The 15666-nt window shown below is 36.4% G+C and overlaps 1 protein-coding gene across 3 annotated transcripts in view; it reads left to right on the top strand.

Annotated features, from left to right (window-relative positions):
- The window catches only part of RAF1 (Raf-1 proto-oncogene, serine/threonine kinase), a 32853-nt gene that overhangs the window by 12278 nt on the left and 4909 nt on the right, over nucleotides 1-15666 (top strand). For 2 of the 3 annotated variants that reach the window (XM_010170695.1, XM_029085625.1), the window contains 8 exons: nucleotides 1109-1262; nucleotides 4714-4741; nucleotides 4836-4963; nucleotides 6060-6177; nucleotides 9992-10076; nucleotides 11060-11236; nucleotides 12253-12299; nucleotides 13814-13932. In XM_010170695.1, coding sequence (XP_010168997.1) covers nucleotides 1109-1262; nucleotides 4714-4741; nucleotides 4836-4963; nucleotides 6060-6177; nucleotides 9992-10076; nucleotides 11060-11236; nucleotides 12253-12299; nucleotides 13814-13932 — 856 coding nt within the window. Of the gene's footprint in view, nucleotides 1-1108; nucleotides 1263-2831; nucleotides 2892-4713; nucleotides 4742-4835; nucleotides 4964-6059; nucleotides 6178-9991; nucleotides 10077-11059; nucleotides 11237-12252; nucleotides 12300-13813; nucleotides 13933-15666 lie in introns of all 3 variants that reach the window. The other variant, XM_010170694.1, reaches the window with a different exon arrangement.

Below are 15666 nucleotides of genomic sequence, written 5' to 3' on the forward strand. Positions count from 1 at the left end.
GTATATGTGTAAAGGTTTGTGACTCATTTTGCATTACTTGCATACATAAACTGAAATAACATTCTCATGTTATGATGACAGAGAAGAGTTTAAGTGGAAACTGAAAATATGCTCCTCTTAAATAAAATTCTGAGACCGAAAGAGAATGTTGTTGTAGTTTTAAATGCTAGAATAAAAATTGCTGTCCTTTCAAAGGCGCCTGTCTTCTGATCCTAATTTGTGCCTGTATTCTTTTCCTTGAAATTCTAGAGGCTGAAGAGGGCAGGCCATCTTTTGTTTTTTCTACATCCCTTTGAAAAATCTTGGCCTACTCAGGAATGAGGCACAGAGCACGTAGCTGACTTGCAAATGGTTCTATGTATTTCTTTATTTTAGTGGGAACCGCATCAAGAATTGATCTCATGTTCTCTTTGCCTTCTTACTCTGTTTCCAGTGTTGTTGAACAATGACTCATTAACTTGATAGTTTTTTAAGCTTTTTGTGAAGGCTGGCTGATTTCAGTTAGGTTACTTGTGTGATTTGGGATCAATAAGGTTTGAGTGACCTTAGCTGTGATTTATGACTCTTTGTTGAACTGGATTTTAGCGTTGGCCTCCTTTTAACCGGTGTTGGGTTTCATGACTTCCTTGCTGGCTGTTCTGTGCGAACTGTTGAACAGTCTTGCAAACCTTTACAAATTCAGGGCTTAGCAGTAAAAGTGGCTCTTAAGCTATGCTTATAACAGGCTTGAAATGAGCAGTTTGTTTAAATTTCACAGACCTGAATTAATCCAGCAGAGCCAGTATTTTATCACTATATTAGATGTAATTTGATGGGGATTGAGGTGAACCGTGGCAAAATTTTTAATGACAGAACAGGCTTATGTTAAACACACTAGATAAGTATGTGAGCTGATGAGATCTTCAATCTCTTTAATTTATTTCCTAAGTTAAAACTGAAAATGATTCAGCTGACCAAATAGTTTAGTTGACATGTAAGTCCCAACTTTTTCTCTGTTTGGAGTTCTGTTTATATTGCTTTTGGACAGGTTGCATTGAACAGTATTTTTTAATTGCTAGAGGGGGAAAAAATAACCACAACTTTCCTTTTCTCTCTCTTTCCTTCTCAGTTCCCAGCACAGGTATTCTACACCTCATGCCTTCACGTTCAACACATCAAATCCTTCCTCCGAGGGCTCTCTTTCCCAAAGACAGCGATCTACATCCACACCAAATGTCCACATGGTTAGCACTACAATGCCTGTAGACAGCCGGATAATTGAGGTAATATTGGTAGGGAGGGAACAGCAGAAAGTTAAACTAAAGTTATGATTGGCCATCTAATAGTCACTATTTGGTTTTTCTTCTTTGCTTTCTGTCATTTGCTTTCTCTTTGCCTTAGTTGGCTGGGTGATGAAGAATATAGGTGACACTTTTGCATAGAAAGCTGATAGTTCATTCTTGCAGTCTCTATCAGCTTTGCTGTCTAGGTAGATTTTTAGTGTCTGTAAAGATGTGGGGGAGCTTGCCAATTAAGTTTCACTGATCTGAAAAGAAAATAAGCTGAGTTTTGCTGAAGAAAATACTTATTAGGCATGTCTAAAAATGGTCTTTCAGACTTAAAAATCTGTATTTGTTGGGGGGCTGGTGTTTATTTTAAATCAGACTACAGGTACTGTAAGTCTGGATGTAGTTCTCAGAGCTGGAATACTCAAGTCACAGCTTACTGGTAATATGTTTTGTGTTATACCTGTACAGAATTAACAGCAGTTCTGGCCTCCTGTGCTAAAGCCATCTGTATCTGAGAATATTTCTACTGTTACTTGCTTTTAAGCACCTTTTTTCCCCTACCTTAGACTGGCAGTAGTGAGAGACAACTCTTTGAAGTCAGGCCTAAAGTGGTTTGTTTTTGTTTTGTTTTGTTTTAAGCTTAACAAAATAAGGGAGTGGTGTGCAGGAAAGGCTTACAGAAAGAAAGCGCTGAACTGCAGGACTTCAGAGAGAGCCCTGTTTGTTGTTTTTTTGCTCTGGAATAGTTTAAAAACTCTTTAGGCCAAGCGAAAGCCTTTGACTGCCAAGTTTACTTGCGTCTTCAGCTGGTAGTTTATAGGCTTCTATGAAATGTGAAGACTCTCTGAAGCGTGCTAAAGAAGTCCTCTGGACCTTTGGAACTGAAGGAAAGTGCGCTGCAGCTTTTTTGGTTAGAAGCTTTGTGTCAGCTGGGTTTTATGGGGAAAGGTACCCTTCCCTTTCTCCTCAGTTTTCTTAGGCATACAGCCTTTTTTACTGCTTCAGAAGCCTGGCTTGATCGTCTTTTATGGCATAAAAAATAGTGATGCACTCAAGAAAGAGAATACGAATTACTGAACTTTGTAGTGGGATGAGACTTTAAGGAGACATTGCTTTCTTTATCCTTTATACTTAGCAGTAAAGACAGAAATGCTTTCTATTCTGGCTCTTCATAATACCATAGGGACTGACTAAAAATAGCTGTCATGTCTTAAAGGCAAGAGCTGCTTTTCCAAAAGACTTTAAAAAAAAAAAAAAAGTTGTTGTGTTTTTTTTTTTTTAAAAAAAAACAACAAAACAAACACCACAAAAAAAGGTAGTAGAGACCTTCTATTATGACATGAGAAAGATGATCTTATTAAAGTGGTTTACCTAAGGATAGATAGATACTAGTGAACTTTTGAGTTTGAACAGCAATACTTACTTAAAAGATTTATTGCACTTAATTATCATATATCAAACAAATTAGGTTACTTTTTCTTTCATTTATCCTAACATTTAATTTTTAAATTTTTTTTTATACTTCCTCTGTTCTTTTTTTTATCTCTTACTGTGTTGGCCTAGAATAACAGCCTGAATGCTTCTCCCAGTTCCTGGTGCAGACGATTTTGTTTGAGGGGAAGAGTAGGTATTTTCTTGGTGCCTTTTGTTTTCTTGTGATTAACAGGATTGCTATAACTTGTAAGCCATGGCAGTGTCCACATGAAATGTTTAATCTGGAGCTGATTTGATGAAAATCTTTATAGCATGTTTATACTTAAATATTGAGGATGCTAATTGGAAGAGGTAGATTGATAGAAGAGCTTCAGCTGGATGAATCCATGCTACTATGAAATATGGTGTGAGTTTGAATATGCTTGGATTAGAGATGCATTTGGTCACACAGTTTTTAAAGTAAAACCTTTTCACACATCTATTGTGTGGCTTTTTTTCCTCTGGAAACTATTTTGTTGAACATAGCCATGCAAAACCCTTAGATGAAGAACATGTACTATTTTTATTTCACATCAAAGTAAAGGTGACAGACTACAACACTGTGTATTGTATGATTTATTTTGTAAGAACAACTCTAAAGAACACTGGTTTTGGTTCATTTGCTGTAGGATTCAGAAGCAAAAAAGAATATTCACATCAGGATTGAAGTTCAACAATACTTTTTTTCTTAAAAAAGAATTACTTTTACATAAGTATGAGAACAATTTTAAATTATTTAGTTATCCTTTGCTAGCTTATTTGAAAGCAGTTACATTCTCAGGCTGACGTACAAATCCCATCACTTAGTATTAATTCAGGTTCTTAAAGATTTTTTTTTTGTCTTCAAAATGGACAAAAGTAGTAACTTGCAAGAGTTCTTCACTGGTAGTTTAATCCGCTCAGGCACAGAGCAGAGGTACTCTGCAAGAACACTGTATATGGAGTCAAGCCTGGGAGAATGCAACTAACTAGCTAAAATGATGTATTTATGAATGAATCTTTACTAAGGGTAATCTGAGTTAGCTTGAAAACTGTATGGTGGAATGTAGGTTTGTTCTGTCCTGCTGTGAAATCTTACATTTATTATTCTACTAATTAGTTAGAAAGTTTGAATTGACTTCTATTAACTCTGACAGTATTTAACATTTCTGTAGTGCATGTTCTTGCTTTGTACTTATACAGTACCTGGATATTTTACCTTTCCTGTATGTACTTTGGGATAATACCTAGCAGGTGAGAAAAGTTGTAAAGTCATGTTTGTCAGAGCTTAGTTGATCTTGTGCATGGCTGTAGAATTGTGTTGTAAAGTGCCTGTGGCATGAGGTGAGAGTTGTCGCACTGTACTAACTAGTGAACTGTGTAAGAACATGCTTTTCAAATACCGTCAAACTTTAGTCTGTGGTAAAATGTTTTGAAAATGAGATGTGTTTGTATTAGGGCACTAGACATAGCCTTTTTTGGGTTGAAATAGCCTGGTAGAGATATTTCAAAATGTATATTGACTTGGAATATTTGAGGGGCTTTTAAAAGTTTTCCTACTTCTATCCCAAAACATTTTAGAGAACTTGTCCCTTAGAGGTACAGGACCACCACAGGAGCTATGTGCAGATCTGAAATACAAGCATGTACGAAAGTCCAGTGGTGGGAATGCAGACAGTATTTCTAGTGTTTCTTCTTGTTCCATGGTTTGTTTTGTTTTTTTCCTCTTTCCTCTCTTTTTTTGGTAGTAATACCTTTTAATATGCTGTGAATATTTTTAATGTTTTGTAAGTATTCACAAATTGCATGTTTTTTAGCATATAGGATTCTTGTAACTAGAAAATAACCAAACTGTCATCTTTTGGAGGGTGTTGGGCAATGCCATATCACACTTGACCAAAGCTGTCAGGGACAATTTCAACACAATTCCTGCTTGTTCCTTTGTATGCTTTTATATATTGATTAACTTTATTATCTCTCTGCTCTGTTGTAGGATGCAATTCGAAGCCATAGTGAATCAGGTATAGTTTCAAAAAATAAAATAAATTATTATATTATTTTGTGTTTGTTTTCTTCTAGTTCATAAATTGTTTTTCTTTTACTTTCATATTTAAGCCTCACCCTCTGCTCTGTCTGGAAGTCCTAACAATATGAGCCCAACTGGTTGGTCTCAGCCCAAAACCCCAGTCCCAGCCCAAAGAGAGAGAGCCCCTGGATCTAATACACAAGAGAAAAACAAAATTGTAAGTATGGTAATAGTTGATTTTTATTTTTTTTTTTAACATATGAAACTAGGCTGGGAGTAGTGGTGTGTTTGGATAAATTTCTCTACTTCAAAGGCAATAAAGCTGATGGTGATCTTGGATTGCTCTGCACTGTGTGTATATAGTAGTGATATAATTTTAACTAACTTGGGAAAGATAGCACTATTGCATTGTGTTATAAATGCCCAGAACACAGTGTTCTGGATTGAAAATTAATTTCAGACAGTATGTGAAATTATTTTTTAGTTCAGATTAAAGGATTATCTTTCTAAATCTTTAGGGGCTGCGTATTTTTAATTCTTTTTAAATATGTTTAAGTCTAGCCTTATTATCACTATTTGAACTGTATTGCCATAGCTTCTGTGGAAAGTAAATCTCGATAATGCCATCGTTTTCATAGTAGAGGTAGTCAGAGTGTCTCAGGGAAAAATAGATTTAACAAAATGCAAATTTCCCCTCAAAGACTTGATTTAAACTTAGGGACAGGGAGAAAGAAAAGTCAGAATGATAATGAATAATATCTTGACTTTTTGGAAGGCTTATAAGATTTAAAAATGAAAGTAGAATTGCTTAGTGGGACTCACAGTTGTTAATCACTTAGGCATTTGAGAATTTTGCTCTCATCATTTTGGTTTATTATTTTTAAATATGTAAATGAGTTCCTGAATTTTAGTATAGGAATTTTGAAAGTCAGTAAGTTTAAGTATTTCAGATGTCTTTAAATAGTTGATTCTAAAATATTTGTTCCTCTTAAGATCTAAGAACAAGGTTTAAGTTTCTAGTACAGAACCTAATAATAGCTTCTTAAGCTGTTCAAGTCACCCAAGGAAAATGATTTGTTTTGTGTTTGGGGGTTTTTTTGGGTTTTGGTGTTTTGTTGTGGGGTGGTTTATTTGGGGTTTTTTTTGTAAACAAACCCACTACCCCTCACAAATTGAGGAGAAAAAAGTCTAAACTGCAGGACAAAACCCTCAAAGTTTCAGTCTGTCTTGAACTTGCATGTTATTTGATTCTTGGTAAGTATATAATATTTGATTAAATACTTTAAGTAAAGTCATGTCAATTTCTGTTCCAGAGGCCTCGTGGACAGAGAGATTCCAGTTATTACTGGGAAATAGAAGCAAGTGAAGTCATGCTTTCTACCAGAATAGGGTCAGGTTCTTTTGGAACAGTTTACAAAGGCAAATGGCATGGTAAGTTCTTGAAGTGTTACCATCTTCTCAAAATGTTGATATGGTAGGACAGCAATCCAGAAAAAGGTAAAATGGTTTTAATGGTGCTGTGTGCTTATCTACCACCGAAGGCCCTTTGTGAGAAATATTTCCTAATATTAGCAGTGGGGAAATTAAGGCAAAAGAACAGACTTCAAAATCTGAATTTCCCAACTACTGTCTACATGTTCAGTATATTGGAGCCACCATTGTTTTCTTCATTACCATGCTCTACAACAGCTTGTTTTCTAAAAAGGTTTTGCTTTCCATTAGCGGGACTGAATTAGCAGAATTAGCTGGGAAATTTCACAGCCTGATGTTGCATTATATTCACCTTTTTTTTTTAAAAAAAACAAAAAACCAACAAACCAACCCTCTGTGGTTTAATTGCATAAATCGCTTTTGCTGTGGAGTTTTTCTAAAGAAAAAATGGTTGATGTGAGAGTCTGTGATATGAAGATAGCTGGAATACTTTGAAAAGAGGCACACTGCAGAACTACAGCATTAGTTTCCAAATTCAGGGCTTGTGATTTAAAAAGAAACACACACAAACCCCTACAGGCCGTAATTTAAATAGCATCAGTGTCATAAAATAAGCTGACCAAAGAAAAGTATGGAAACTTATCTTCCACCCTCTATTTTTAAAGAATAAATACTTGCATGTCTTAAAGCTCAAATATTGTCAACATCAATGGAAGGACTATTCTTGTGCTAAAAGTAATATTCAGGAACAAAGTAACTGATTTTCATTATAAAAGTGAAATGGAACACAGAAATCAGAGGAAAAATAGGTTAAGTAAGATTTCACTAAACAAAATAATAAATGAGAATTTCTTGTTAATCTTTATTTTAATAAAATATTTGCAACTCTTCATGTATCAAGGACTTAGGTGTGTTAAACAAGAAATGTGTGGAGCTACGTATTTAGAAAGAACCCTCAGTTGTGTGCACAAGAAATAGGGCTGTATGGCTGTCTCCTAACTCGATATCAATGCAATTCAATATCTTATTTGTGGTAACTGTTTATAGTTTTCCTGATTTCTCAGGAAAGTCAAAGTTAAATTACTAATTTTTTTTTTTTTTTGTAACCTTGTCTTAAAAGATTTAAAGGTTTATGTTTCTTGCAAGTCTCTTCTGTTTAGAACTGAAGAAACTGGGAGTTCAATGTGCAAACTGGTGAACCTGCAGACTTTTTTGTAGTAACCTATTCTAGTAGTACAAGTGTAGCAATAAAAATGTCCTGGTGAAGCTAAATGAAATTAATTGAAGTGAGCAGATTGCTGCAAGCTTAAGTAGAAATTCTAGATTAGGTTTGAAGTGTTGAGTTTCCTCACATGCCCAAGCAGGAAGGGCTGTTTGCAATGAAGCTTTGGAGAGCGCCTGTGGAAGGTTGTGTACAGCTATATGCAAACCATATTAGGCTTCCAAGAAGCTTCCCTGACTTAGTCTTCCAAAATAAAAGTGTCAAAGGACAGTCTTGCTCTGAGGAGTGCCTGTCTCATTGAACAAGTATCTTGCACTTCCATATTTTTCCAGATTGTTCTGATGGTGAAGCACTAATTTTCGTTATTTGCACCACTTCTGTTACAGACCCCATTTGGATCCTGTAGTGTCCTGTAGCATGCTTCTAAATTTAAAAGGCGGAAAGAGAACCAAGGCAGTTTAAATGGGTTGGAAGACTACCTATCATAAACACTCCCATTTCCCCTTTGGCCCTGGTAATCAGTTCTAGGGTTTTGGTGGTTGGGGGGTGGCGGAAGCTGATTTGTCTTCAGATTGCTGCTGAACAAAAACAAGTGCTATTGTGTATTTGTTTCTGTAGAGAAAACTGCTTGGGATCTACCATCAAGCCTAATAAAAAGGGTGACACCTAATTCAGTAAGAATAGTGTAAGGTTAAAAACATCTCTTCATCTGTGGAGCAAGGATCATAATGGAGAATATATTGAAAAATAATCTGAAAACATTTGCCCTGTAATCAGTGGATGCTGCATCCTTGCCTTGTCTGGGCATAGCTCATAGCAGTGTACTTGGAGTAGTGGTAGACCATCCATTGGTCTGGCATTGTACATCAACAGGATTTGCAGTAGGAACTGGCTACTTCAAAGCCCGTGATGTTGGTAGTCATGTGGAAGGGTTTCTATCAATTATATTCTCTGTTCTTATCTGTAAGCAGAGAGATCTGTAAGTTATAAAACATAATGCCTACTGCAAATGCGAGATGGTTCTCTTTATGAAGATGCTAGAGGATGAAATAGGAAATATATTGCATTTACTGAAGTTAAAGGAAGAAGATACAAATGTATAATGATGTGTTCAGTATTTGTGCATTTCTGACTTCAAATTATACTGCAAATTAAGCATCTGGTAACTGCAGTGGAAGATACTGCGGTTCACTCAGGATACTCTGAAACGTCAAGTACCAGTTAGCATACCCTTCTCATAGTTCGACAACATTTTTTTTTTAAATTGAGCAGACAGTACTCCTAATGTTGATCATTATATTCTAGAGTCATGCTAACATATTTTTCACATGTATCTTTGAAAAGATCATATTAAGAAGAAGAAAATTAGTGGTTGTGGTAGCAGAGAAATCTGTCACTCTAGGGATTTTTTTCACGTAGGTGATGATTCTGTAAGTGCTAAGTGGCAGCAGCCTTTAAATTATGGGATAAGCCTGTGCTGGAGTATAGCACCTTCTCAAATCTTTTTACTGCACGTGGACTGAGATTGAAGTTGCAGTTTTCCTAAGCTGCTTTTATCTTCCTGTGACACTGTCAAGGCAAGTTTATCCCCCTCCTGAATTCTGAAATGCTGTCCTTCCCTAGTGGAAATGAATGTGATGCTTACTTCTTTCACTGAGGAATCGGTGGGTCTTGCTGTTAGTGCTTTTATTTTTGTTACAAGTCGGTTTTGTTCTACTATTGTACCTGTTTTGAATCAGTTCAGTTCTACTGTTTTCTGGATGTACACCCTAAAGGTTTTTACAACTTCATTCTCTAGAAACAGTCTCTAAACAGAGAGCACCGGATCATCATTTATTCCTCTCTGTATTACCCTTTAACAGATACTGAAATTTAAAGCAAGCACTGACACTGAAAGCAATTCAAATGAAGCTTTTAAGTAACATTTTATAATGTATCAGCTTAAAGAACAGTGAGATATTCTGCTTTCCAAATTCCTAAATTCGTTATTGAAATACTAAAATCAATTATATTGTTCATGATTTTTCTGCTGTTCCTGGGTAGAAGATTTATCCCTCTCATTCCTGAAATTCATCAGTATTTAAATCCAGAAAGTTTGAGTTTTAAATAAAGTTTATATTAAAAAAGGATGCCTGTGTATATATATATTTTATATATATAAATTTTAATCATAAACTTAATTAAAAATGCAGAGGTGTATAGATATGCATGCTAAAGCTGGATAGAAAAGGGAAAGTGGTGAAATGTTAAATACTGTTTGGAACCCGAGAGTCTCCGATGTGACTGTGCTTGAAATAATGTGCTGAGAATGCACCTACACTAGAATACCTTCCTTTTCAACAACTATTTGTGATTTCAGTAGCTTCATGTCCTGCAAACCATTAGACTGAATTTCAGGTAAATGAATTGCTTGGTACTACAGAAGGTTATACATCTGCAGGAAAATCTTGACCTATGTACAAATTAGTAGAGGTGTATCGTGCACAAATTAGGAATTTTAAGTATCCTGTATATTAATGTTATTTTTTGGGGGGGAAAAAACCCCAAACCCCACTGCATTTTTAGTAACTTTTGTGGTAAATATATTTTCAGGGGATGTAGCAGTGAAGATACTAAAGGTTGTAGATCCAACCCCAGAACAGTTCCAGGCTTTCAGAAATGAAGTAGCTGTATTAAGGTGAGTTGGTAGTTTCATTGCTCAATTCTGTTATTCCAAGGCACTGGATTTGACTGCTACCCCTCCGTTAAGCTGTCTTGCCCAATATTCTATGTTTGATATATTCTTAAAAGAATGAAAAAGATAATGATGCTTCTGAATGTTGTTGTGGAGCTGTTGAGACAGCAACTATAGTTTAGAGTATTTCAGTGGTTCTTCACTGTTTCTGAAAGTTGTCTCTTCAGATAAGTAATACTAACATCCATAATCGTTCAAGTCACATTTGTCATGCAGAAAAGGTGACGATTAATAAATTCTGCCATAATTCTCATCACGAGACGGAACACTTGTACTGTACCTTTTAAAATTGCAGCGTAATTCCTGTTATTTTTAAACGTATACACTGATCTACATAAGTTTCCTGCTTTCAAAGATGGTTTTTGTAGTGCCCAGTTAACTATCTGTAACGTTCATCCTGAAACTGAACCACTTAGAGTACATAAGATCTATCTTCTCATCTGTTAATTCCTTCAGAGTTTATAATGACCCTTTAGTTTCTTGTTGGGATTCAGTCTTGTATCTAAAGTTGTCACTTTTTCACAGCTTTCAGGGTGATTTCTGTTATTCCAATAACTTTTTCTCATACCACTTGCAAGCGTGAATGTTGGTGACTAATTTCAAAACCCTTGAATTTTCATGACATCTTTTTCTTAAAGGTTGATTTTAAATAACTTTCCTTGGAACTAAAAGGAAGTATTTCAGCTAAAAAGCAGAAAACCAGCAGATTTTATTTAAAAATTATAAATTTTCAACTGTGGCATATTTTTATTATTTTTAAAAACAAACCTTAAACACACATCCACCTAGTAAAAATTTTGCAGGAAACTCATGTTTTTGAACTCAAAAGCTGAAATCTGTTTGTTCAGCCAGAAATACATTTATAAAAGAATTCAAAAACATTTTTCCTAAAGGTACTAATTTCTCTTTCTGCTGCTTTCTATTAGGAAGACTCGGCATGTTAATATTTTGCTCTTTATGGGCTACATGACTAAAGATAATCTGGCCATTGTTACACAGTGGTGTGAAGGAAGCAGTCTGTATAAACACCTGCATGTGCAAGAGACCAAGTTCCAAATGTTCCAACTCATTGATATTGCTCGGCAGACGGCGCAGGGAATGGAGTGAGTAGGATATACAATGCTGCCTATTTTTGTGCTTGGAGTGGTGTTTCCCTTCTCTTCCCCAAACCCTAACACATGGAGTTACTGTGGTAAAATAATAATGGGTCAAAATGGTGTAGCAAGTCAAGATTTTGTTCAGCCTTAATTCAGCACTGTTGTACGTGTTCTTCATTTCATTTAGGTTTTTTTTCTCCCCGTGGATTCTTGTCTTCGTTCATGTTAGACCACTAGTCACACCGACAGTCAGCTTTTCTGTATTTTATCTTCTTTTGTAGCTTGAGGTCTTACTGTAACACCCTAGATGAGATCCTATTCTAAACACAGAATTAAGTTTTGGGTTTTTTTTCTTCCCTGTGTTACTTACTGTAACATTGCAGTGTTTGCCAAACACTAATTTATACTCCTGGTGCTTCTGTGAGGTGAGGGGATTGCTGTTCCAATTCTACAGCGACAGGACTCAACACAGGCAGATATATTTTGGAAGCATTCTCCAGGTGTCTGAGTTGGTACAGTAACCACCTCCCCCTTTCAGAACATGTTATAATATTCGTAGCGTAGAAGATGGTGACATTGGCTGACGCTGTCAGTGCTCATCCATTTTGTAGCTCAAGACCCAAGTTTCCAGTCAGACACTAGAAAACTAGGCACATGTGAGTGCAAACTAAAGCAGTTTGTAAAAAGTAAACCTCAGCATAGCCCACACATTTCACATGATGAGGACAGCACCTGGTTTTCTAGAGCATTACACAGTCACCTTATAGTGGTGCTGCTCTTTCTCTTCCTGACATGTATTTATTGCATTGCTTCAGCTTTCTGTCACGCTTAAGGCAGTAGTCAGCAGCTAGTGCTTGCTGCCTTTCTCTTTTCCCAAAGTAGATGCATCCTGTAAATTGAGTAAAGCAAGGGATCTGTGGAATGGTTGAGTATGTGTATAAACTGTGTCTATCAGTAAATTGAAAAGCTGAGTTTATGTGAACAGCCTTCATAATGGCACTTTTCTGCTTGTTCTTTCACAGCTATTTACATGCGAAGAATATCATCCACAGAGACATGAAATCCAATAGTATCCTTTCCTAACTCAATTGTATTTCCTTTAATGTGAGTGTGATGTGTTGTTAATATGGAGCTTTTTTTTTTTTTTTGGAGAGGGGATGGGGTGGTGGTGAAATAACTGTTTCAAACATATATAACTACTAATGAGTAAGAAGTTACTTCTTAGCAAGGACTTTCATAGGACATATGTGCTTGCTTACCAAACTAGTGTGATAAAGATGAAAAAAGATGTGCAACAGTTGTGTTCCACAAGTGTCTTATTTTACTGAAATGGTGTTTATGCAATTCTCTGTTATCCAAATGCTGTGTTGGAGGAAGCTGCACTCTTTACTTGATGGGAGATACGTGTGCATGTGCATGCTGATGTATGTCTGCACGTATGGGTTTTGTTACTGTTTCCCATATATTTTTAATAAATTTAAAACATCTTCATATGACTGGCAGAAATGAAGCCAGAAATCTTGCTTTAAACTCAAGAAAAGGCAACCTTTTACCACTGTATTTCTTACAGAAATAGAAATTCAGTAATGCATATGGAGTAAAAATGTTGTGAACTGATGTCTTTTGCCTTTGAAATGCCTGCTTTCAAAATTGCCAAGAAGACCATTCATTGAACTAGCAGCATAAAGTGTAACTTCCTTTCATAACATGTGAACAGAATGTTTTGCAAATGTCATCATAAAAAAGTACGCCAGATTCAGTAGTTCCGTTATGTAAAGGGATTCCCATTTTCAGTTAAGCTAGAGAAATAATCATTTCAGTATATCAGAGGTCAGGAGTTTGTGATTCCTGATAACAATGACCATTTTTGTGAAATAAATTAACTCTTCTCCTGACTTGGAAATGAGAACTAGGAGTCTGTCGTGGTTATATTTCTGAATCATCTTCTTAAATTTAAAACATTCTTAAATGAAATTATAAAATTATATCTTCTTAAAATAACCCCAACAAAGAAAGTGCCAGCTATCAATCCAAACAGACAGATCTCTTCAGCAGATAGATTACAAGTAGTACAGATGTGTGTATTTCTAGTTGAAATAGTTAAATCATAGTTAAATCTCAGGAGATCTGCCAGAGAGTTTTATGTAAATAGGTTTTATTTTTATATTTGTTTCTATTTGTAATTGTTTTTTCTTAGTTGTCCTTTTTGAGTTGTGGTGACTTGTGTGTTGTTTCCCTTATGTGTCTCTTGACACCAGTTATTTAAGTACCTGCAGTCATGGGTGTTAATTAACACAGATTATTTCTGTCCTAACTCACCATAAAGATAATGTACAAATAATGCTGAAACATCTGGCCTTGTTTAGTCGTTTTAAATGTTAACTCTGTAAATACGGATACCATAAAACTTCTCCTCTGTTTAAGATGCAACTCGTAGCTAGCAGGTTTAAAAAAATAATCAGCAATATTGTTGGATAATTGGCTTCTATTTGTGATAACCTAACCAGGCACTTGGTAATCATGTCAGAAAAATCAGAATTGTTTACTCAAGTTTTCTACAGAATTTCTTTGACAAATGTTTAGATATATTTCTTCATGAAGGCCTCACAGTGAAAATAGGAGACTTTGGTCTGGCAACTGTAAAATCCAGGTGGAGTGGATCTCAACAGGTAGAACAGCCCACTGGTTCAATCTTGTGGATGGTGAGCAAAACATTTCACTGCTTTTACATAGCTGGCTTTCATCTGTCAATAGATGTTTTGTCAGTTGAACACTATTTTAAAGCTTTAAATCTCAGTCAGTCAACATAATGCTGTTAGTACTGTGTAGACTTCTGTTCCAGTTGTAGGACAGGTTAAAATTGGAGAATGAAGTGTTGGAGTGCTTAATTGTTCAAAATAGACACTATTCACCTAAGGATTCTCCTTTTGATTTCTGGAGTTACTTTAAATATTGAGGGCAGAGACAGGGCTGCAAGGAGCTGTTCCAGGGGAGGAGGAGAGCCTTTTTCCTGCTGTAATCCAGCCTTTCCCCAAATGGGATTGTCTCACTGGAGAGCAGGGTTTAATCTGTTTAATGGTGGCTTTGTGGGAGTGCTGAGACCTTTTTCTCTACATTCTTCATCGCAGCCTCTTCTTCCTCTGCTCCCTGCTTGTGACTTGGCAGCATAGAATCATAGAATCACAGGAGGGTTTGAGTTGGAAGGGACCTTAAAGCTCATCCAGTTCCAACCCCCCTGCCATCAGCAGGGACACCTTCCACTAGACCAGGTTGCTCAAAGCCTCATCCAGCCTGGCCCTGAACACTTCCAGGGAGGAGCAGCCACAGCTTCTCTGGCCAGCCAGGGACAGTGTCTGACCACCCTCACAGCAAAGAATTTCTTCCTCCGATCTCATCTCAATCTCCCCTCTTTCAGCTTAAAGCCATTTCCCCTTGTTCTGTCATTAACTGCCCTTATGAAAAGTCCCTCCCCAGCTTCCCTTCTGACACACACTTGCTGATGACACGTGTGGCAGCTTTGGCAGGGGACTGGGGAAGGGACAGAGGAGTGCTGCCTCAGGTATGGGCATGAGCGCAGTCAGCCCTCGGTGCTGCGGTGAGCTGTTTGCTATAGACCAGGATATTGCTGCTGGGCCACTCCTGCTCCTCACCCCGCAGCAGACAGTTGGGGCAGGTTTGAGGTGGCTCAGAACTGTCACAGGTGAATGTCAGTTTAGGTACAAAAGTTCTCCAGTTCTACTGGAAAGTGTAAGGAGTTTCTTTTGGAAGTGGTACTGCAAAGTCCTTGTCTGAGAGGACATTCCCAACAATTGCCTTTGTTTAACTTTTGCAGTTCTACAGTTTTCCTGCCAAAAATCACCTGGAGAAAAACTACTTAGTAACTTCAAATGTAAGACTGCAATAAAGTAAATGGGAAAAGTGGAACAGTGCCTGTTACCGGGTTAAAAAGCATCATGGAAATTATGCAAAAATGTCTTATTTAGCACTCAGATATTTTGTTGAAGTTTCATTTGACCCATTTTTGTTACTTAAATATATTTGTTTACTTAACCTGTAAAATACAGAAATCACCTGAAACAAAGTTACAAAAGCAGAAACAGTTTCTTCTTTAAAAAAATATAGAAAGCCAAAGCTCTTTACAGCTTTCCATAAAAGGATTTAAATCTGACTTACCTAATAGTATGCTAGATACCTGAAACAGATCTTGGGAGAAAAAACCCAACATTTTGCTCTTTGCACATTTTTTTTGTTTGTTTGTTTTTGGTTTTTTTGTTTTTTTAATTATTTTAATCATCTATAGACCATCTTTGCTGAGTTGTCATGTGGAAGAGGAGGCTGATTCTGTTTCCTTGAAAGCTGATAAAATCTCTTCCTGTATTTTTGTTGTTGTACTTTAACTAGTACTTTGCTCAGTAATTCTGAGGGATTTCTTTAAG

The sequence above is a fragment of the Antrostomus carolinensis genome, unplaced genomic scaffold (genome assembly GCF_000700745.2).
Source record: "Antrostomus carolinensis isolate BGI_N321 unplaced genomic scaffold, ASM70074v2 scaffold6026, whole genome shotgun sequence".
Classification (NCBI taxonomy): Eukaryota; Metazoa; Chordata; class Aves; order Caprimulgiformes; family Caprimulgidae; genus Antrostomus; species Antrostomus carolinensis.